At 48.5% G+C, this 18,550-nt stretch overlaps 1 protein-coding gene across 3 annotated transcripts in view; it reads left to right on the top strand.

Annotated features, from left to right (window-relative positions):
* RORA (RAR related orphan receptor A) overlaps positions 1-18,550 on the top strand; it is a 710,565-nt gene that overhangs the window by 681,890 nt on the left and 10,125 nt on the right. For all 3 annotated transcript variants that reach the window (XM_040968720.1, XM_040968722.1, XM_040968723.1), the window contains 7 exons: positions 2,162-2,303; positions 4,766-5,161; positions 11,581-11,702; positions 13,206-13,338; positions 13,964-14,071; positions 16,296-16,406; positions 17,289-17,401. In XM_040968720.1, the coding sequence (XP_040824654.1) occupies positions 2,162-2,303; positions 4,766-5,161; positions 11,581-11,702; positions 13,206-13,338; positions 13,964-14,071; positions 16,296-16,406; positions 17,289-17,401 (1,125 nt within the window). The remainder of the gene's footprint in view (positions 1-2,161; positions 2,304-4,765; positions 5,162-11,580; positions 11,703-13,205; positions 13,339-13,963; positions 14,072-16,295; positions 16,407-17,288; positions 17,402-18,550) is intronic.

The following is an 18,550-nucleotide window of genomic DNA, read 5'->3' as shown; positions in this document are numbered from 1 at the left end:
TTATTCCGGACACCCAGATGCCCAACCAGATGCTATAAACAACCTGCATGGCACACCACACACAGGGGCCAGGATAGAGGCAGAGAGCAGGACAGAGAGAACCATGGCCAGGAGCCTGGACTGTGCTCGCTTATTTATTTTGAAAGCAAAACTGGATTTGCTGGTTCACTCCTGAAACAGCCAGGGCCAGGCTGGAGCCTGATCTCCCACGTGCGTGGAGAGGGTCATCATCTGCTACCTCCCCAGGCATATTAGCAGGGAGCTTGGTCAGAAATGGAGACTCCAGGACTCAACACATGACTGCATCACTGGCAGCAAACTAACCCACTGTGCCTTAAGGCGGCCTCATTTAATGTGGCTCTCTCATTTAAATATCATATATATGTAATTATGTATACATATAATTATATATATATGAGATATATAGTCAAAGTCAAGGCCAGAGAGGCTGCTTCATAAGGAGACCACACTGCAGCATGCAGATGGCAAAAGCGATGAGGACACTGTGCGAGGCAAGGTCCCCACCCAGTCTTGCCTGAAAGCGAGAGGTCGAGATCCTGTACTCCTGCTCCCAGCTCGGTGTGTAGCAGTGAAGACCAGGTACCGGGGCCACACCCATCCCGTATGGTGAGTTGGTCCACAAGACCCCCACCAAAACCAGACAGAGAACACGGCCTTGATGGTTTTCCCCGAGTAACTCGCCTCCCCTTGCACCTGTCAGGAAGCACCAACGAGAAGAGAATGTGAAGTACTCATGATCCCACCAGCCAAGGCCAATAATTCCTTCCATCTGTGGGCACCGTTTTCCAGAGTTTCTCCCAAGTTAAACATGTGGGTTCCCCCCACCTGAAACTCTTTCTCTGCTGTTTACTCAGCAGTATGTTTGTCTTCTCCATCATATATTTTGAAATATCAACCTCAAGAGCTGCTAGATTCCACTGTCTGGAGATACACACTAATGCTCCACATGGAGGAGCTTTCTGAGTTTGCATTACATATGGAACACTGCAGACCGCCCTGATGGAGAAACCTCTGTAACATTCACTTAAGGTTGTACTTCAAACGTAACAGCGAGGCAGTAGGCACGCAAGTCTTAGCACTTGCTGTGGCATGGCAGAGCTGTCCTTCTCCAAGCTATTTTGATGAGGATGAACCCGACTGGTCTGTGAGATGTCACCTCTCCCCACGCCCCTCCACTCAGGCTGCCTGTGTTTGGGTCAGCTGTCTTCGCCATCCAAGAGTCCAAATGGAGTCCAGTGACTCTAGGTGGCTGATTTTTCTTCTGCATTCATCCCTAGCTTCAAACTACTGAGAGAAGAGTCAGCAACAAACAGAGCCACACTTTCCCCACATTCAACAAAACCTAATATGCTTCTAAGTAACCGCACTTAGAGAAAGAATCTATTGAAAATCGGATTGTGTTTTCAGCTGGGCAATTTGGAGGGGTGGGGAAATGACTCTAAAAAATTAAATGATCTAAAAATACAGCTTAGGAATTGGGGAAAGCGAGCAATAATAAGGTCGGTAGCTCCTGCGGCATTTCTGTGCACCCTCTCTTCTCTACAAACAGTGCTTGGGACGATGCTTGGTGCGTGTTAGGCTGGCTACAACTTAGAGGCTACGACTCTTAAACATGGTGTTTCCAGCTCGTCGATCTGCCACAGTAACCCACCAGGCATGATCAACCTCCTTGAAAGTGATTTCACTTGGGAGCATAGGGGATGCCTGCTGGGCCCTGGGTCCCAGTGGCCTGGCAGAGAGCATTACACTGTGTCTCCTAGTTTCCTTCACTTTGGATCGCACGAAGATGTTCAGGGATGATTTATACAAACATTTGGGAAAGCAAGTGTCAAGGTAAGTTCCTCGGTATCATTCAATCCCACACACAGGGACCTGCTCCTGTGCTTTTACATAGACAACTGTTTGTCGAAGTTTTAAAAGTTTTGCATGAGTAAGGGATGCAGGATTAGGCTCCAGGGATCCATTGGACTTGAAGAAAGAGCAGTGACTGTAATTTCATTAATGGTCTCCTGGATGATTCGGCTACAAGTTTTAATTCTCCATTAAATATTAATGCCGCACAGTGCCTCGTATCCTGCCTTGAGTCTCACACCGCTCCAGTGGACACTAACTTGTTCCATATTTTATAACTGAACCACAGGGCTTTTTCAGGAGAAGTCAGCAAAGCAATGCCACCTACTCCTGTCCTCGCCAGAAGAACTGTTTGATTGATCGAACTAGTAGAAACCGCTGCCAGCACTGCCGACTACAGAAATGCCTTGCCGTGGGCATGTCGCGGGATGGTGAGCTCCAGTGGGGTTGGGAAAGTGCCTTCTGAAACCCAGCGCCCCCTCCTGCCCTGTCTTCCTGTCCCCAAGGCTGCTCCCCTGGCATCTTCTGAAGGAATTTACAGCAGTTCCTTCTATCTCATAATCCATTAGGATCAACTGATGGGTTGATGCAGAAGGCACAGTGGAAAACTGTCTTATACGCTTGCTCTCAGCCAAAAGGCCAAGAAACAATGGAAAACCGTCTTATGATCAGGGAAACTTTCTAGTTTTTGAGATTTCAGACATTACGGGTGGATCAGCTGATGGAGGGCCTTTGTAAACCTTCCCCAGGCCTTTCCTCCCGTGAGGAGCACAAGCCAGCCGGAACTCACTGCTCCCTGCTGCATACTCCGATACGTTTATTCGTTAGTGTCTGTGCTAACTGTACCTTTGGACTCATGTGCAAAGGGTTTAAAATAGTGGCACGTGAGGCCATATTTGGGAGGATCTCCCATTCGGGGCCAGTTCCTCTCACAATCTTCCTGGAAGATAAACCTTAGGGGCCGTGAAGAATTACAGTCTTCCAGACAGTTCCTCCTCTGCGGAGACTGATTAGAAAAGAGAGGCAATGCCTTTTAAGGACTTTGCCACTGATGCCCACTGGCTCTCTTAAGAGATTCCGTTGAAGGCAATGTTTCCTCTTGTAGGAAAACCTGCATGGCCCAAAGATGTGATGGACGTTCCTGGGTCCTTCCGCCTCACCCAGGCATAAGACCCCTTTTGTCCTTTGGATTCTAAAAGACCACCCCTATACCACTATAAAAGTGATGTTTTCTCATTCAAAGCCATGGAAGTACTTTTAAAAGTCTGGGAGAAATGCAATCAAATGATTATTTTGGGGGACCCAAAAATTACTTTTTTGAAGGCTATATGTACAGTGGGTCTGCAAAAATTTGTGAAAGACACATATCATGAAAAAAAAATGCATGGATTTCAATGTTTCTGGGTACCAAAATGCAGCTCCTTGTTTTACTTCCTTTTTTTTTCCATGCACCTTTCAAGTCCCTCCAGCATAGTCACTGAACCTAAGCTGCGATGTTCTCCCGGAGGCCCACGGCACGCAGCTGTGTACACTGCACCTTCTGGGGGCCTCACACTAACCAAGTTGGCCATCTCTCCTAGGAATTTAGAATCCCAAGCTGCTAGAGTTGGTCCATCTATTCCATCCTAGGGCGATAGGGCCTCTGCTGCCCCTGGGAAGGCAGAAGTGAATGGAACAAGTCCTGGCTTGGGTGTACTACAGACCATTCTTTTCCCAAAAAACACACACATGCACACACCCCATTACTGTAACTCCTGACAATTACTCACATGAGAAACAGAGTGAACTTGGGAGCTTCTCAAATTATGGGCCCAACGTTTAGACCCCCACTTCCATCTAGTCACATTTGTTATCTGAGTCACAGACACTGAAATTGGACCAGAGTCCACTCATTTGCTTCCTCTGGGTAAAAAAGGCACCGTGCCCTCCTTGGCATGGAATCTGCCAGCTGACCAGCATGGCAGCCCTGATTCCAAACTTCTTTCTGTCCTGTCCCGGATTCACACAGCTCTGATGATCAAAGAGACGCGCTCATGTTCCCTGTCGGCTGTAAACTCAACCACCACCAATTAGGAGAACGAAATCTCTCCCGCAGAGCGGCTACCTGCCCCTTCAGAGATGAAGCGAGCAATAAATGCCTTAGTAGGAGAAATCAGGCCAGGATATTATAGGGTTCCCTGGGCCCCCAGGGACTGTGTGTTGCAGGAAAAATCGTTCGACATTGGGAACTGGGAAGGTACTCTCTGCTCCCCCTCAAATAGAGGGACACACTCCATGAAGGAACACTGCCAGCACACATGCCCCCAGCAGGGTTCTCTGGCCCTTTCCAAATCCTAGATGCTCCCCTGGTCAATGAGAACGGCAGGAAGCGCCCTCTGATGGCAGGTTCATGGGTTGCACAGGGGTCCACTCGGCTCAGCGCCTTAGCAGGCAGCCCTTGTTCCCCAGGCTTGGGCCTCTTCCTGAAGCCCCCCAGGTTTGGGCTGCTGCTTGGGAAAGACCCTCATTCACACATAGACAGAACCCAGAAACCTGAATGCAAGTTGAGGTTGGGCCACTGCTGTCTGGCTGAGGAGGAGGAGGGCTTGCCCTTCCATGCAAGTGGACCCAGGCAAGCATACCCACTACCTCCCACCTCAGTCGGTCCCAGCGAGTCCAGGCAGGTGAGACAGCAGAAACACACTCCCCTCTGCCCGTCCTGGGGCTGCTTCTGAAACACCCACGTTCCTAGCCTGTGTGAGGTGGGGCTCTCGTCACCTCTGCATGCGGTCCTCCTCCTGTGGTTTCTGATGGAGACCGCACCCTGAAAGGGAAGCCCTTAGGGCCCATAGATCGGGGCTGCACAGGAAAGCGCCTCATCCTTGGCATGCTCTGGCTTTCTGTTTTGTTCCAGCTGTAAAATTTGGCCGCATGTCGAAAAAGCAGAGGGACAGCTTGTACGCGGAGGTGCAGAAGCACCGGCTGCAGCAGCAGCAACGTGACCACCCGCAGCAGCCCGGAGAGGCCGAGCCGCTGACGCCCACCTACAACATCTCCGCCAACGGGCTCACGGAGCTGCACGACGACCTCAGCAACTACATGGACGGGCACACCCCCGAGGGCAGCAAGGCTGACTCGGCGGTCAGCAGCTTCTACCTGGACATCCAGCCCTCTCCCGACCAGTCCGGTCTGGACATCAACGGCATCAAACCGGAACCCATCTGTGACTACACACCAGCATCCGGCTTCTTCCCCTACTGTTCCTTCACCAATGGGGAGACGTCCCCGACCGTGTCCATGGCAGAATTAGGTAACGGCGCGCGTGCTTCCAGTCGAGCCCCTTGAACGTGCAAGGGACTAAGAAGCTGCATCATTAAAACCATGTGCTGACGCCCTACCATCATGAAGCCTTCCTCGCTTTTTCCACTGCCTTGTGTTTTATTTCAGCATCTAAAAGTGACCCAGAGCGAAGGTTGGGACTTTTCCCCATTAAGTTCAGGGAACAGCCCTGTTAGCTTCATGAGATACTTAATTTGGCTATCAAACAGGACCCTTGGGTATAACTTAAACCATGGGGGGATGGGGGGGTGCCACAAACTGAGCCCTACCATAGGCACAGTTTGGGGACCAGTGCATGGCCTTGTAAGTGTCTTGAATCATGGGCTGGCATTTGGCCAAGTGGTAAAGATGGAGTGCCAGGGTTCCAGAGCCAGCTTCCTGGCAAGTGGGAGACCCTGGACAGCAGCAGGGGGTCCCTGCCACCCAGGTGCGAGGCCTGGAGCAAGTTCCTCCTTCGTGGCTTGAGCCCTAGCCAGTTCCGGCTGCTGTGGGCCGGTGGGGAGCAGATAGATAGGAGTGTGTTGTGTCTCCCTGTGTCCCCAATAAGACATTTTTTATTCAGTCGCTACAATTTTACATTTTTTTTTACTTTGGTTTTGATTCCTAATAATCTCACATATTATGTACTGCACTGTAGTGCATTTAAATTTTTATTTAGTTATTTCAATAACTGGTTACTCTGAAAATCAGAGTCACAGAGAGATAAAGAGAGAGATGAGCCAACCACTGAATGGGTGGAACCAGTAGCTAGGAGTTTTCATCCAGGTCTTCCCGTAGGCGACATGGGCCAAAGCACTTGGGACCTCTTCCACTGCTTTTCGCAGGTGCATCAGCAGGAATATGGGTTAGAAGTAGGGAAGCCCAGGACAAGAACTGGTATCCCCTCTGGGATGCCAACAACACAGGTAGTAAACTTAACCTGCTACACCACCACACCGGCCCCCACAGTGTACCACCTCAGAGCACTTAGCATAGCCATTAACTCCACACCATTGTCCTTTCCCAGAAGAACATTCCAAATCCGTTCATCTAGCTCCCTGGAACAACAGAAAGTAACACTGCCACATGTGGTGGGTTCCCCCACCCCCACCCCCACCCACTCTCAGCGGGACACCAGGACTTGGAGCTCTCTGCCCGTGTTTTTCCTCTAACCTTGGACAGTCAGAATGAAAAGTTCCGACTCTGCTTCTCATGGGAAAGGCGGGAAATACAGGGCTTGCCTTTGTGACGTCAGCAAGGGCCTGGCAGCAACAGCCAGGTGGGCCACCAGCTCGGCTTGTTCCCATCATCTGTCCAGCCCTGTAAGCACCTGAATTTTACAACTTGGATGGATAGCACCCATGGGCCAGAGAGCTCAGCGTCCAGTCTGGCCAAAACCCTTTGCTGAACACGCACCACATTTATGCATTTCATGTAAGGTTCACCCCACTCACCCCCCCCCAAAAAAAAACACCCCTACATCATTTCCTTGTTGCAGGGACATGCCTGCATTTTTGGAAACGTGACCCAGAAATGCTGAGAGCACAGACAATGGCCAGCATCCCATTTTAAGGAAGTGGCGTTACTCTACTATATTTAATCTATTTTTTTTTCAGTAGGGTGCTATTATTAGAGAGGCTTTGATGAGGGCCTTTGCCGCTTTGGGGTGTAGACTTGTTCCTCCTGGTGATCTCTCACCCAGGGTTACTATCCTTCTGGGAGATTTCAATTAGCAGCCATGGAGGGGACTGAGGGCTCGCGCGGCAAGGCTGGAGGCTTCAGACGGCAGAGCACCAGCAGGTTCCGACTTGAGCACTGGACTGCTCAGTTCCCGGGAATAATGGCCGCGTTCTTTACAGGGCTTCTCCGCCCCACTGCCCCATGAAACAGCTTTTAAGTGAAAATTTATATTTCCAGTAAAAAAAAAAAATCTTCTCCAAATAGAACAAATTGAATGTTCTTGACGGTTTTTTACACAAGCATCTCTTTATGGGTCTAAATTTAAATCCTCAAGAGCCAGGGACATTTTCAGCCTGGTTTCCACTGAACGGCATTAAAGGTGGATTGCAGCTCTTTTGATTAACAGAGAAACCTCTGAACTAGAAGCCAAACAGAGTAGAGGGTAGGTCTGATATATATATATATTTTTTTTTTTTCTTAAACTAGAACAAAAACTTTTCCATTCCTGTCATAAAATCTTGGATGGCTGAAATCTGAAGCCAAACTGTCATGAAAGTGAAAATTTCAGAACCAAGGGAGAGTTTGATGGAAAGCTGACATGGGACCACAGAAAACGACCTGACTCATTTCCAGCTGCCTTCCACCTTACTAGAAATACTAGGGCTTCGGCCTGTTTGCTTGTCTGTAGTGCTTAACCAGAAAGTTGCCCTTGCAAGTGGCATTGTGGCTAGCCAGGCTATAAGACCTTCTCGGGGACAAGATGGGTGTCCTCCTCCCCACCCAGCACCATCCAGCACTGTCCCCTCCGGATCCCGCGTCCTCACAGAGACAGACTGTTCTCAGGGTCGCTGGCATTTTTTTTTTCTGGGATGATTTAAATTCAGTCCCAAATCTAAAGCTTGCACTAGACATCTCTGGCAGGCACATCACCAGGCTCCCATCCATCCACTTGCCCCACTTTCCTCGCATACAGCACAACCGGGGGCACCCACGGACGGGACCCACAACTTGTCTGACGTCCCCTGACAGTCCCTTTCAGGCCTTAAGTCCTTGGTCTCGGAGAAGAGCACTGATGGCATCTCAGCCTTAACTTTGTCATAGATGAAAATTAAGGAAGAAATTACAGATGATCCCTTCCTGAGACCACATCTGTCTTCTCATCAGCACCAGACCCACACCCCACCACTCCTAGTAGAAGCCTGTCTCCACCCCTAGGGAAGTCTGCCCTTTGCGGACAGTTCCCAAATGACACACTTCAGTGAGATAGCCTTCATTCATTTAAAAAAAAAGGCACTAGTTGTGTTTCTTCCCCTAACAGACATAAACCTCTGGGCAGGCACTGGGCAGGCGCTGGGCAGGCGCTGGGCAGGAGCTGGGCAGGAGCTGGGCAGGCGCTGGGCAGGAGCTGGGCAGGAGCTGGGCAGGAGCTGGGCAGGGGCTGGGCAGGAGCTGGGCAGGAGCTGGGCAGGAGCTGGGCAGGAGCTGGGCAGGGCGGCCTTTAAGGGTCACGAGGTCAGACACTGTAGGCTGTGGCCTTAGTCCGACTTGAAGCCGTACACACGATGCAGGATAAATCAAGTCAGCTGCAAGCAGCAGTCACCCTCCCCGCGGGTGGGGGATCACGGCCCCTGGGAGAAGGCGCTTGCTCTCACTGGGGCTCAGTTTTACCATCTGTAAAACGATGCCCGCCCCTTTGCCGGCCCCTGGGGTCGTCACGCGCATTAAACAGGAAACAGAAAACACGAGGGCCTAACACAGAGAAGCTGCTCCATGCGTGTTAGTGTTGTCCGTTATTAATGCCAGCACCAGCAAGAGGAGGAACATTCGCACCAAATGCGGTTTCTAAAGTGGCCTTTAGAAACCTTGGAAGCCGGCGTTTCCCGCCCGCGACGCCCAGGCACTGGCTGTGAGGAGGCTTGCCCAGTCCCGGATAGAGATGGAAGTCCACTGATCTTAGACCAAAAAGTAGTTTTGCTAACTTCTGGCCCCGAGGTAGTCCACTCTTCCAGACGGGGCTCCCTCAGAAACCGCCTGACTTCTCAGCTTTTATGCCATCTGAGACCACATTCTCCCTTTCTCAACTATAGATTTTAAAATAGCCAGGTGTCTGCAATCCCCACACGTTGCCCTATCTGCCGGGATCTGGGATCAAAGGCAGAGAGCCAAGCATTGGTGCGAAGGCAGCCACTGCCCTCTACTGGTGAATCATGGGAATTGCCGCGTTCTGTAATTTCTTGCTGTTGTAAAAGCTGGACTCAGGAGGACAAGTGGGCAGGCTTTTTAGCAGACAGTGAAACAAGATGCTGACCATCTCAACTGGTGAGGAAGCATAAGCTGGAAGGCAATGATGGGAGCTTCCTCCCGGTGCTCGCCTTACAAGATTCCCGTTTCCTTATGAGCACTTCATGGTCGCTTTTTTTTTAATATCTGAAAACATATATATACCTATCATTTCAGAAATTACCTTACATAGGGAGGGTTCTTGGGAGATAGTTCAGCAGCATATTTACACATCCACTGTCTTGTTTCTGACTTGTAATTGTTGCTTGTGTTTGCTTTTCACAAGCAACACTGACATAATTTACTAGCTGCTGTCTGTTTCCTTCCAGTGTATGTTTCTAAATTTTTATTTTTCATTTGAGAGACAAAATGAGCGAGTGAGGGCCCTCTCGCTTGTTGCTTCACTCCCCAAATGCCTGTGACAAGCTAGTTCTGTGGGCCAGGCTGCTGTTGGCAGTTGGGAACTTAACCCAGGTCTCCCACGCGGGTGGCAAGAACCCAGTCACGGGAGCTGCACAGCTGCCTCGTGGTTCCTGCGTGGGGAAGAGGCTGGAGGCAGGAGCCCGAGGTGGGAATCAGCTCTCCCAGGACACAGGAGTCTGCACAGCTAGCCCGAGTACCCCCAGCACCTCACACTCTCGTGTTCTGGTGCCTCTGTCGCCAAGCAGGGCCAGTGAGGTTCATGAGGCCGAGGTTTCACTGCGGAGAGGTTCTCACTCCAGACTTCATCTAGGCAAGCCTGCCCTGTTTTCAAGCAAGTCTGGCTGTGTGGAAGGAAAGCCGTAACATCCCAAACAACATTCTCTTACTGGCATTCCATGCCATGCTCTCATGTGCCTGGCCCTGTCCTACACCCCAGTCCACAGGAAGGAGACCACTTGGGTGTGGTTTCTTAGTCTCTGAATCGGTTTGATTTCCCTTGCAAAATGCTTCTCTGGAGCAGTAGACACTTGCCCAAAGTGGTAACGTTATCGGGTGGGACACCAGTATGCTTTATGAGAGTGCCCACCCAAGTTCAAAACCCATCTCCCCTCGTGACCCTGCCCTCCCACTCACAAACACCCCTGGGAGGCAGCAGGTGAGGGCTGCTGCAGTGGCCCTTGGGCACAGCTGATGACCAGCCCGTTCAGAGCTGTCCACGGCTCCCACCTGGGCTCTCGGAGCCTCTCCTTTGCTCTTCCTGCCTCGCCTCTCTGCGTTCCAGTGCACCCTGCATGAAACCACTATCTGCTTGCCCTCTGTCCCCAGGGGCAGTTTTCGGAATGTCAGCTGGCCCTTAAGAGCCATGCTGCACCTGCTGTCAGCGGAAGTGCAACTGCACTTGGGCTTCAGGTGCTTCAGCACTTGGAAGCTTCCCTGCCTTTCCATGCACCATTCCCCTCTCACATCTCCATGTCCCCCACCATTGTCATCGGTGCTCCTTGGCCCACTATGCCTTCTACGTGGAGCTAACCACCGCCCGGCACCACTGGCCTCTGCCCACCTAACCTACCCAGCCTTTAGGGCCCAATCCAATTGCTCCTCTTCTCGCTGGACACATCCCCTTAAACCCCAGTCAGCCAACAGTCATCTCTCCCTTTGCGGATGGCACCTAATGGTACTATCCTTGTCATCATCATGCTTTACTATCAAATGAGCTGAACTGTCCTTGGAATTTCTCATGGAAAACTTTGTTGACTGCTGTTCTGTTTTTATTTAACGCCCCTCACACACAAACACACACACAGTACAATAATATTTACACAGCACATGCTGTATAAACCTCCCTGTTCTAAGGCCTCAACTCACTATCACAGTTGACTCCATGATGTAGGAAATACAAAACAAGGAAATTACAAATAAGGCAACAAAAGCAGAGACAGAAATGTTAAGTACATCCACAGAATTACACAGCGAGCAAACGGCAAAGCTAAGCCCCAGTCCCGAAGTAATCAAACTCCAGGGTCTTCTACCAACTACATCTGACATATTCAGGTCCTCAGGAATGCCTGTTCTGTGTGCAAGAATAGCAAAATACATGCAGAGGTCATATCATACAAGGTTATTAGTTTTCCAAGAATGTCCCTTCCCAGCTATGACAATAGATGCATCCTCATAAAAATGCCAACAAGAGGTCATGGCCACCAATTCCCATTGCCACATAGGTCTAGGTTTGCTCACTCCCGGGCACTGGTATCCCAAGCCTCAGGAGGAGGGTAAGATCCGGGAAGTTGAAGTCAGCAAGCCCTGCGTTACATTGTCAGCTGGGGAAAGCCCTCGCCCCTCATTCTCGCATTTCCCAGTAGAGAAGGGTTCCAGAATACCTGCTTTGGGTGTGTGGCAATAACCACACTGGTTGGGCGTGTTGCTGTATGCCTCTTCCTCTTTCGAGCAGAACTAAGTAGAGGAGCTGCTGTGGAAGTCAAGAAGCAGCTGACTTTTCATGCCTGTGATCTCCTGTTTCCTCCTTAGAGCACCTGGCACAGAATATATCCAAGTCTCATCTGGAGACCTGCCAGTACTTGAGAGAAGAGCTCCAGCAGATCACGTGGCAGACCTTCCTGCAGGAGGAGATCGAGAACTATCAAAACAAGGTAGGGGTCTGGGAGAGCTGGCTGAGGTCACACAGACCAGGGAAGGAATGCCTTCAGCAGATACCAGGTTTCTGCTTAAAGACCTTTCTTCCAGGGCTAACCATGTGCTCGAGGCTTCATCATCTTACTGAGATGCCATCATGTGGAATTTCAGTGATTCTGTCGTCCTTCGCTATAAACATACACATATCCCCGTGTCCCCTCTCCCCACTTCCACTTGTGAGCAGGGAGACCAGATGAAGCAGTTTCCAAAGCTGAAATGCATTGGCAGCTGTCCTGAATACACAATGGAAGCAACATCTTCAGGTCTGGAGGTTGATGTAAAATAATCCCAGCCTCATGTTTGCAGAGGTTAAAATAAAGGAATGTAAAGTGTGTGTGTGTGTGTGTACGCACGCACAGACAAGCACACACAAATATAAAACGGGGGTTAGAATCCATGACCGCAACTCTAGTTTTCCAGCCTGCACTGTGAGGCTAGGTCAGGCTGCTACGCACCTTTTTCTGTGTAGTACTGTGACCAACAGAACCACTTGAAAGGGCAAACAAACTGGACAGAGGCAAAATTTGACTCTCCATGTCACCAGCTGTAAAGCAAAGGCTGTGGTGCTTGTCATCCATCATACAAAACTCCAGGCTGGGAAAGGACCTAGGAGACTGCCAGGCCCGTCGTCTCCGTCTTAGATGAGAAAACCAGCATGACTACCTGAGACCTTGGGCTCTGAATTGTTTCTCCCACCCCATCTTATTGGGGAGAAGTCTTAAACTTTAGATTATGGAAACAAGTGAGCAATGCAAGAAGTGCAAGGCATGCCGAGCTACACTGCAGAATGAGCATGCCGAAGGAACGTCACGGCTCAGGTTGGGGAACAAGCAGCACTTCAGTTGGCTTGTTGAGATGACAAGTGATGACGGAGGAGGAAGCATCCAGAAACACTAGCAGAGGAAATGGGATTGAAAAGTTGGAGGTGTTAACATTTCACCCTACCAACTGTGGAAGCTCGTGTGAGTTTTTGGTGGCTCCTTCTGGAAAACTGATTTTTTTTTTAATGTTCATTTCAAAATTAAAGACGACGAGGATGTCGTAAAAACGCTGTGCTCCTAGTAGGCACAGAGTTCACTGAATGAACTCTCTGCTTCCCACTACCTCATAAAGTATATTACATTTCCCAAAGCAAAATACTTGTTTTAAAACCTTTGCTGCCCTCCATGTCCCAGTGCTAAAGGCAGTGACGTGTACGAGTGCCTAGACTCTGCATCCCTTCCTCTGTGTCACCCCATTTCTCCCACTAACAAGTCAGAGAGGAATCACATTAGAGAGGAGAAAGAGCAGGAAACCCATCTTTATAACCCCAAGAACCGGGCAACTACTTATGTATTTTTTTGTTAATCCTTGAGGCTTCTTGAATCCATCTCCCAGTCTGACCACATAGGGTCAGCCAGCCCAGTGGTGCCAAGGGTATTGGGTAACCGCACGGGTTCACGCGTGTCTCTCTTTCACAGCAGCGAGAGGTGATGTGGCAGTTGTGTGCCATCAAGATTACAGAAGCTATCCAGTACGTGGTGGAGTTTGCCAAACGCATTGATGGATTTATGGAGCTGTGTCAAAACGATCAAATTGTGCTTCTAAAAGCAGGTATGTGCTTTGCAAGTGAATTTTGAGGTCTCTTCCTAACCTGCTTTTCACCTGCTTATTAAAGAAATGCTGGCTAAGGAAGGTGTCGCCAACAGTTTTCCTCCAATGACAATAGCTCGGATTTTTCTTAGCAGAAAAGGAGTTCTTTCTGTAAAGGGTTTTTTTTTTTTTTTTAAGCTGTGTTCAGGAAACATTCCCTCCATTTTGCTACTCCTGTAAGTGAAAAGATGAACAGATACCTGCCTTCCTAAATTTGACCCTCACCCAGGCTTGGTTCCCACTGCAGATCGCCTGGGCTTTTACAATCAGTTGTTAGGGAAGAGGCTGTGGAATTCAAACTCCTGTTTTTAATGGTTTCTTTCAATAAACAGGAGTTGATGTTTTTGCAGCCATTTGGAGACTTTCCCTTTTGGAAGGTGGAAACCACGCTCTCCACCTTTTTTCTCAATAGCCCTTAGGTTCAGCACAATGCCCTGGCTGCCTGTAGACAGCTGCCCTTTGGCATCGACAGCTGAGGTCCCCGAGTGCCCACAAGCTCAGCTGCACTGGACACTCACAGAGGGCTCTGCACAGGAACACCTCCCTGACACTGAATGGCCCCAACAATTTCTCTCTGTCTGTTTAGGCTCTCTAGAGGTGGTGTTCATCAGGATGTGCCGTGCCTTTGACTCGCAAAACAACTCCGTGTACTTTGATGGGAAGTATGCTAGCCCCGAAGTCTTCAAATCCTTAGGTAAGGAGCTCTCCAAGTGCCTGCCTCTCCATCAGGGCAAAGATGTGGGGCTGGGTGAAAGCTCTGACAAAATGCAAAGTGGTTATACACGGAAAACAAAAATTACCGGGGATGTTTAAAAGGTCACCTGCCTCAAACACACTTTGTCAGTGTTTGCATTTAAATATCTAGAATTTTAGTTTACATAGTTGTCAATGGAAAACACTTACATTATGATTCCCTTTCAGATTTTTCCAAACCCCAGATTTGCCAGGGATACATGATGCAGATCACTCACAGGATGTGATTATTTCCCCTCCAAGTGCTGCTTCACTCCCCGATGGCTACAACAGTTAGCAAGGAAAGAAACTGCCAGGGCCCAGCGTGATGGGGTGCAGATTATCAGTGGCTAAATCCTCACCTGGCACACACCAGGACCCCATATAGGCACCAGTTCATGTATCAGCTGCTCCACTTCCCATCCAACTTCTTGCTGTGACCTTGGAAAGCAGTAGACGATGGCCCAAAGCCTTGGGACCCTGCACCTGCATGGGAGACCCAGAAGCAGCTCCTGGTTTCAGATCGGCTCAGCTCTAGGCCACTGTGGCCACTTGTGGAGTAAACCAGCAGACAGAAGATCTTTCTCCCTGTCCTTCTCTCTATAAAACTGCCTTTCCAAAAAAAAAAAAAAGAAAAGAAATCTATTTTTTTTTTTAAGAGGAGTGTGCCAACCCAGGATGCAGGAATTCAATCTTGTTCTCCTGTGTGGGAGGCAGGGCCCAGGATATGCATCAGCAGGAAGCTAGACTCAGAACCCAGGCACTCTTGTATGTGACTGAAGCAATCCCAGCAGTGTGCTAACTACTGCACCCGATACCCATCCAGAGACTGTCACTGAATTCAAACAAATCAAGCAGAGGGCAAAAAGTCTGTCCTTCTAATCCCTCATCAGCAGCCATTAGTAAGCGTGAAATGCAAATATCAAAAAGCAACAAAGGGGCCTGGCGCAGTATCCTAGTGGCTGAAGTCCTAGCGTTGAACATTCCAGGATCCCATATGGGCATCAGTTCATATCCCAGCTGCTCCACTTTCCTTCCAGCTCTCTGCTTGTAGCCTGGGAAAACAGGGGAGATAGCCCAAAGCCTTGGTATCCTGCACCCAAGTGGGAGACCCGGGAAGAAGCTCCTGGCTCCTGGTTTCCAATTGGCTCAGTTCCATTGCAGCCACTTGGGGAGTGAATCATCAGACAGAAGATCTTATTCTCTGTTTCTCCTCTTCTTTGTATATCTGACTTTACAATTAAAAAATAAATAAATCTTTTTTAAAAAATCACTTTTAAAAAAGTACAGCAAAGTGAAACCATGACATATGGTTTATAAATTATGTTCGATTTATCTCTTTTAAAAAATTCCAGTATGGTCATTAACAATCGTGGGAAGGCAGAGCAAGCATTTGGAGTAACAGTTATGTCTCTGGTTGGGGTGCCCAGCTCCAAGTCCTGGTTCAGCCTCTAACTCTAGCTATTTGCTAACAGACACCCTGAGAGGCACCAAGGAGGGCCGGGGAGGGGGCCGGGGGCCTCCATGCAGGAGACACAGCTTGGGTTTTAGACTCCTGGCTTCAACCTGGCTCAGGGAGGCATTTGGGGAATGAAGCAGCAGATGAAAAATCTCTTCATCTGGCGGCTGTCTCTGTTGGCATTTCAAATAAGAATTTCTTAAATTAAAGTTTAATTTTCTTTAAGAAAGAAAAATGGGAGGCCAAGATATATTAAATGTTAGCTTTAAAGTGACATGATATATGACATGTGCAGTTAAGAGCAGTGAGGCCCTGTGCCATTTATACATATACACATACATACATGATCCTTCAATCTGAAATAGACATAAAATATAACCAGCCTTTAGTAGATCAAATCATTATTATTGCAGGGAACTAGTATAGTCTTGGTTTTCAGTCATAATAGTTTTTACCACCAGAATGTGTCACCTGTTAATATTGGAAGGGTGTTTTTGATCATTTATGAGTCCTCCTCTCAGAGTTAAAGGGAGGTGGTAGGGAGGTTGACTGTGATGATGGCAGAGTTATTGGCTACACAGACAAACATTTCAGACCAAGAAACCATGGCAGCATGAATCTCAACCGCTCTGGTCTTCAGCCAGTGGGTTTCTCTTCACTTCCTTCCACCTTTTGCTCTGCAGATAACTGTCATTATCATAAAGTGTTTCTATTTTCATCTTGGCAGGGTGCGAAGACTTTATTAGCTTTGTATTTGAATTTGGAAAGAGTTTATGTTCTATGCACCTGACTGAAGATGAAATCGCATTATTTTCTGCATTTGTACTTATGTCGGCAGGTAAGAGAACCAAGCAAAATGGCTTAAAATACTTTAAGAAGTTCTTTAAGTTGAATAACTTGTATCAGCTTGCAGAATATTTGAGGGGGAGCTGCCAAGAGTGCTTACAACCTTTATGAACTCTTTGTTTCCCATAGAGAACCCTCCCTCATACACGCACGCGCACACACACACACACTTTCTTATGAGAAAACTTCATCCCTTTCTGACAAAACCTTAAGAAATGAGAATCGAGTAAAACCAACAGCAACGCTGGGGTGAGGTCAGATCAGCCTGCTTCCTAGCAGCCTCCAGGACAAGGTCGTGGACATCCTGCTTCTCCCTGGGGGTCATCCACAAGTTTGTCTGAGTTTACTGCAGGTTTTCAGTCAGTTCTATCTCTTAGGGATAATGACTTTTCCAACTGTGCTATCTTCTATTTGCAATTCATACTCACACACACACACTTTATCCTGGATTAACACTCCTAAATCATTCAACCTTCCATGGACAATTTTCAGTTGTTCTGGAGTATCAGACAATGTTCCATCTTGCCAAAAGGCTAGCGGGATTGAGATGAAGATTTCATTCACAAGTGTAGTTATTAGAAAGGCTTGAGGGGCCATGTTACTTCACTGGCACTCAGACATGTATGGCCTTCGTGCAAAGGACTGTCCTGTAGATGAGGAGGGTCCTCCCTTCCTGGAAGCGGCATAAAGATGGAAACTCCTCCCTGGGTCTATCACTGCCTCAGACCACTCCTTTAGGCGTACCATTTGGAAAAGGAGTGAAATATGCCTTAATATGCACACTGCCCTGATAACCCCGCACCTGAGCCTCAGGAGGAATGGAGCAGCACTCTGGCACCTGTTGGAGGAATACAACTTTTTTTTTTCTGTTTAGATCGCTCATGGCTACAGGAAAAGGTAAAAATTGAAAAGCTGCAACAGAAAATTCAGCTAGCACTTCAGCACGTCCTACAGAAGAACCACCGAGAAGATGGAATATTAACCAAGGTGAGAGCGCCAGGCATTTATGAGAGACATGGCCAAGATCAGCCCTTGGCACAGGTACACAGACAGACCACACTGGCAGCCTGTCCCAATGTCATGTGACCAGTGCCCGTGAAGCGTCAGCAAGCCACAGATTACCAATAGTCACACAGATGAGTCCTGGTGGGCCAAAACTCACTGTTGATGTCAAATTCTACGCATGATCAATAATTACAAAATATCCTGCAGTAATGGAGAAATTTCAGCATCAAATCCATCATGGTTATCCTTCCTCCTATTCCATCAAAATTGGCCTAGAACAGGCTTAACACCTGCAGGTATATAAAATTTAAGAATCTTTGAATTTGGAAAACCAGACTTAAAAAGGAATCAAAGAGTTAAGCAGGACAACTATCTGAGTAGTTCTTTCCTCATTCAGTGACATTCATGCTTGCTTTCTGCATTTTCCATTACTCCCCTGCATTCAAAGCACAAGGTTTCACTTTTGCTAGCTATTATCTTTCACAACAGAAAGCATAATTAGGGCCCGGTGCGGTGGCACAGTGGTTAGGGTCCTCATCTTGCACAGCCGGGATCCCATATGGGCGCCGGTTCTATCCCGGCAGCCCCGCTTCCCTTCCAGCTCCCTGCCTGTGGCCCGGGAGGGCAGTCGAGGACGGCCCAAAGCTTTGGGACCCTGCACCCGCGTGGGAGACCCGGAAGAGGCTCCTAGCTTTGGATCGGCATAGCATTGGCCGTTGCGCTCACTTGGGGAGTGAATCATCGGACGGAAGATCTTCCTCTCTGTCTCCTCTCTATATATCCACCTTTCCAATAAAAAAATAATAAAAATAAATTAAAAAAAAAAAGAAAGCATAATTAGGATGTCAGTCTAAGATGTGCTAGTGCCCTTCAGTGCTAATGCTGACAGTATGTATCTGGTCCTGGCTAAGAAAAAAAAAGTGCCTTGTTCTTTAAATCCTTCTTAGATTATTTAATGTTTTACTGTGTAAGGGGAATGGTATTGAATGGCTTTGGATTAGGTGTCCTGTTTGTTTTCTTTTTTCCTGCCCACTATGTTAGATCAGAAGGAGGAAACCAGGGGTAGACTGCTGAAGTGTTTTTGGTCTTGTAGCTGTTCAATGAATAGCCAGCATAAGGTTGGACAATAGA

The sequence above is a fragment of the Ochotona curzoniae genome, unplaced genomic scaffold (genome assembly GCF_017591425.1).
Source record: "Ochotona curzoniae isolate NIBS_2020 unplaced genomic scaffold, NIBS_Ocur_1.0 scaffold_4701, whole genome shotgun sequence".
NCBI lineage: Eukaryota > Metazoa > Chordata > Mammalia > Lagomorpha > Ochotonidae > Ochotona > Ochotona curzoniae.
The sequence above is the reverse complement of the archived record's forward strand: the minus strand, read 5'-3'. Positions and strand labels throughout refer to the sequence as shown.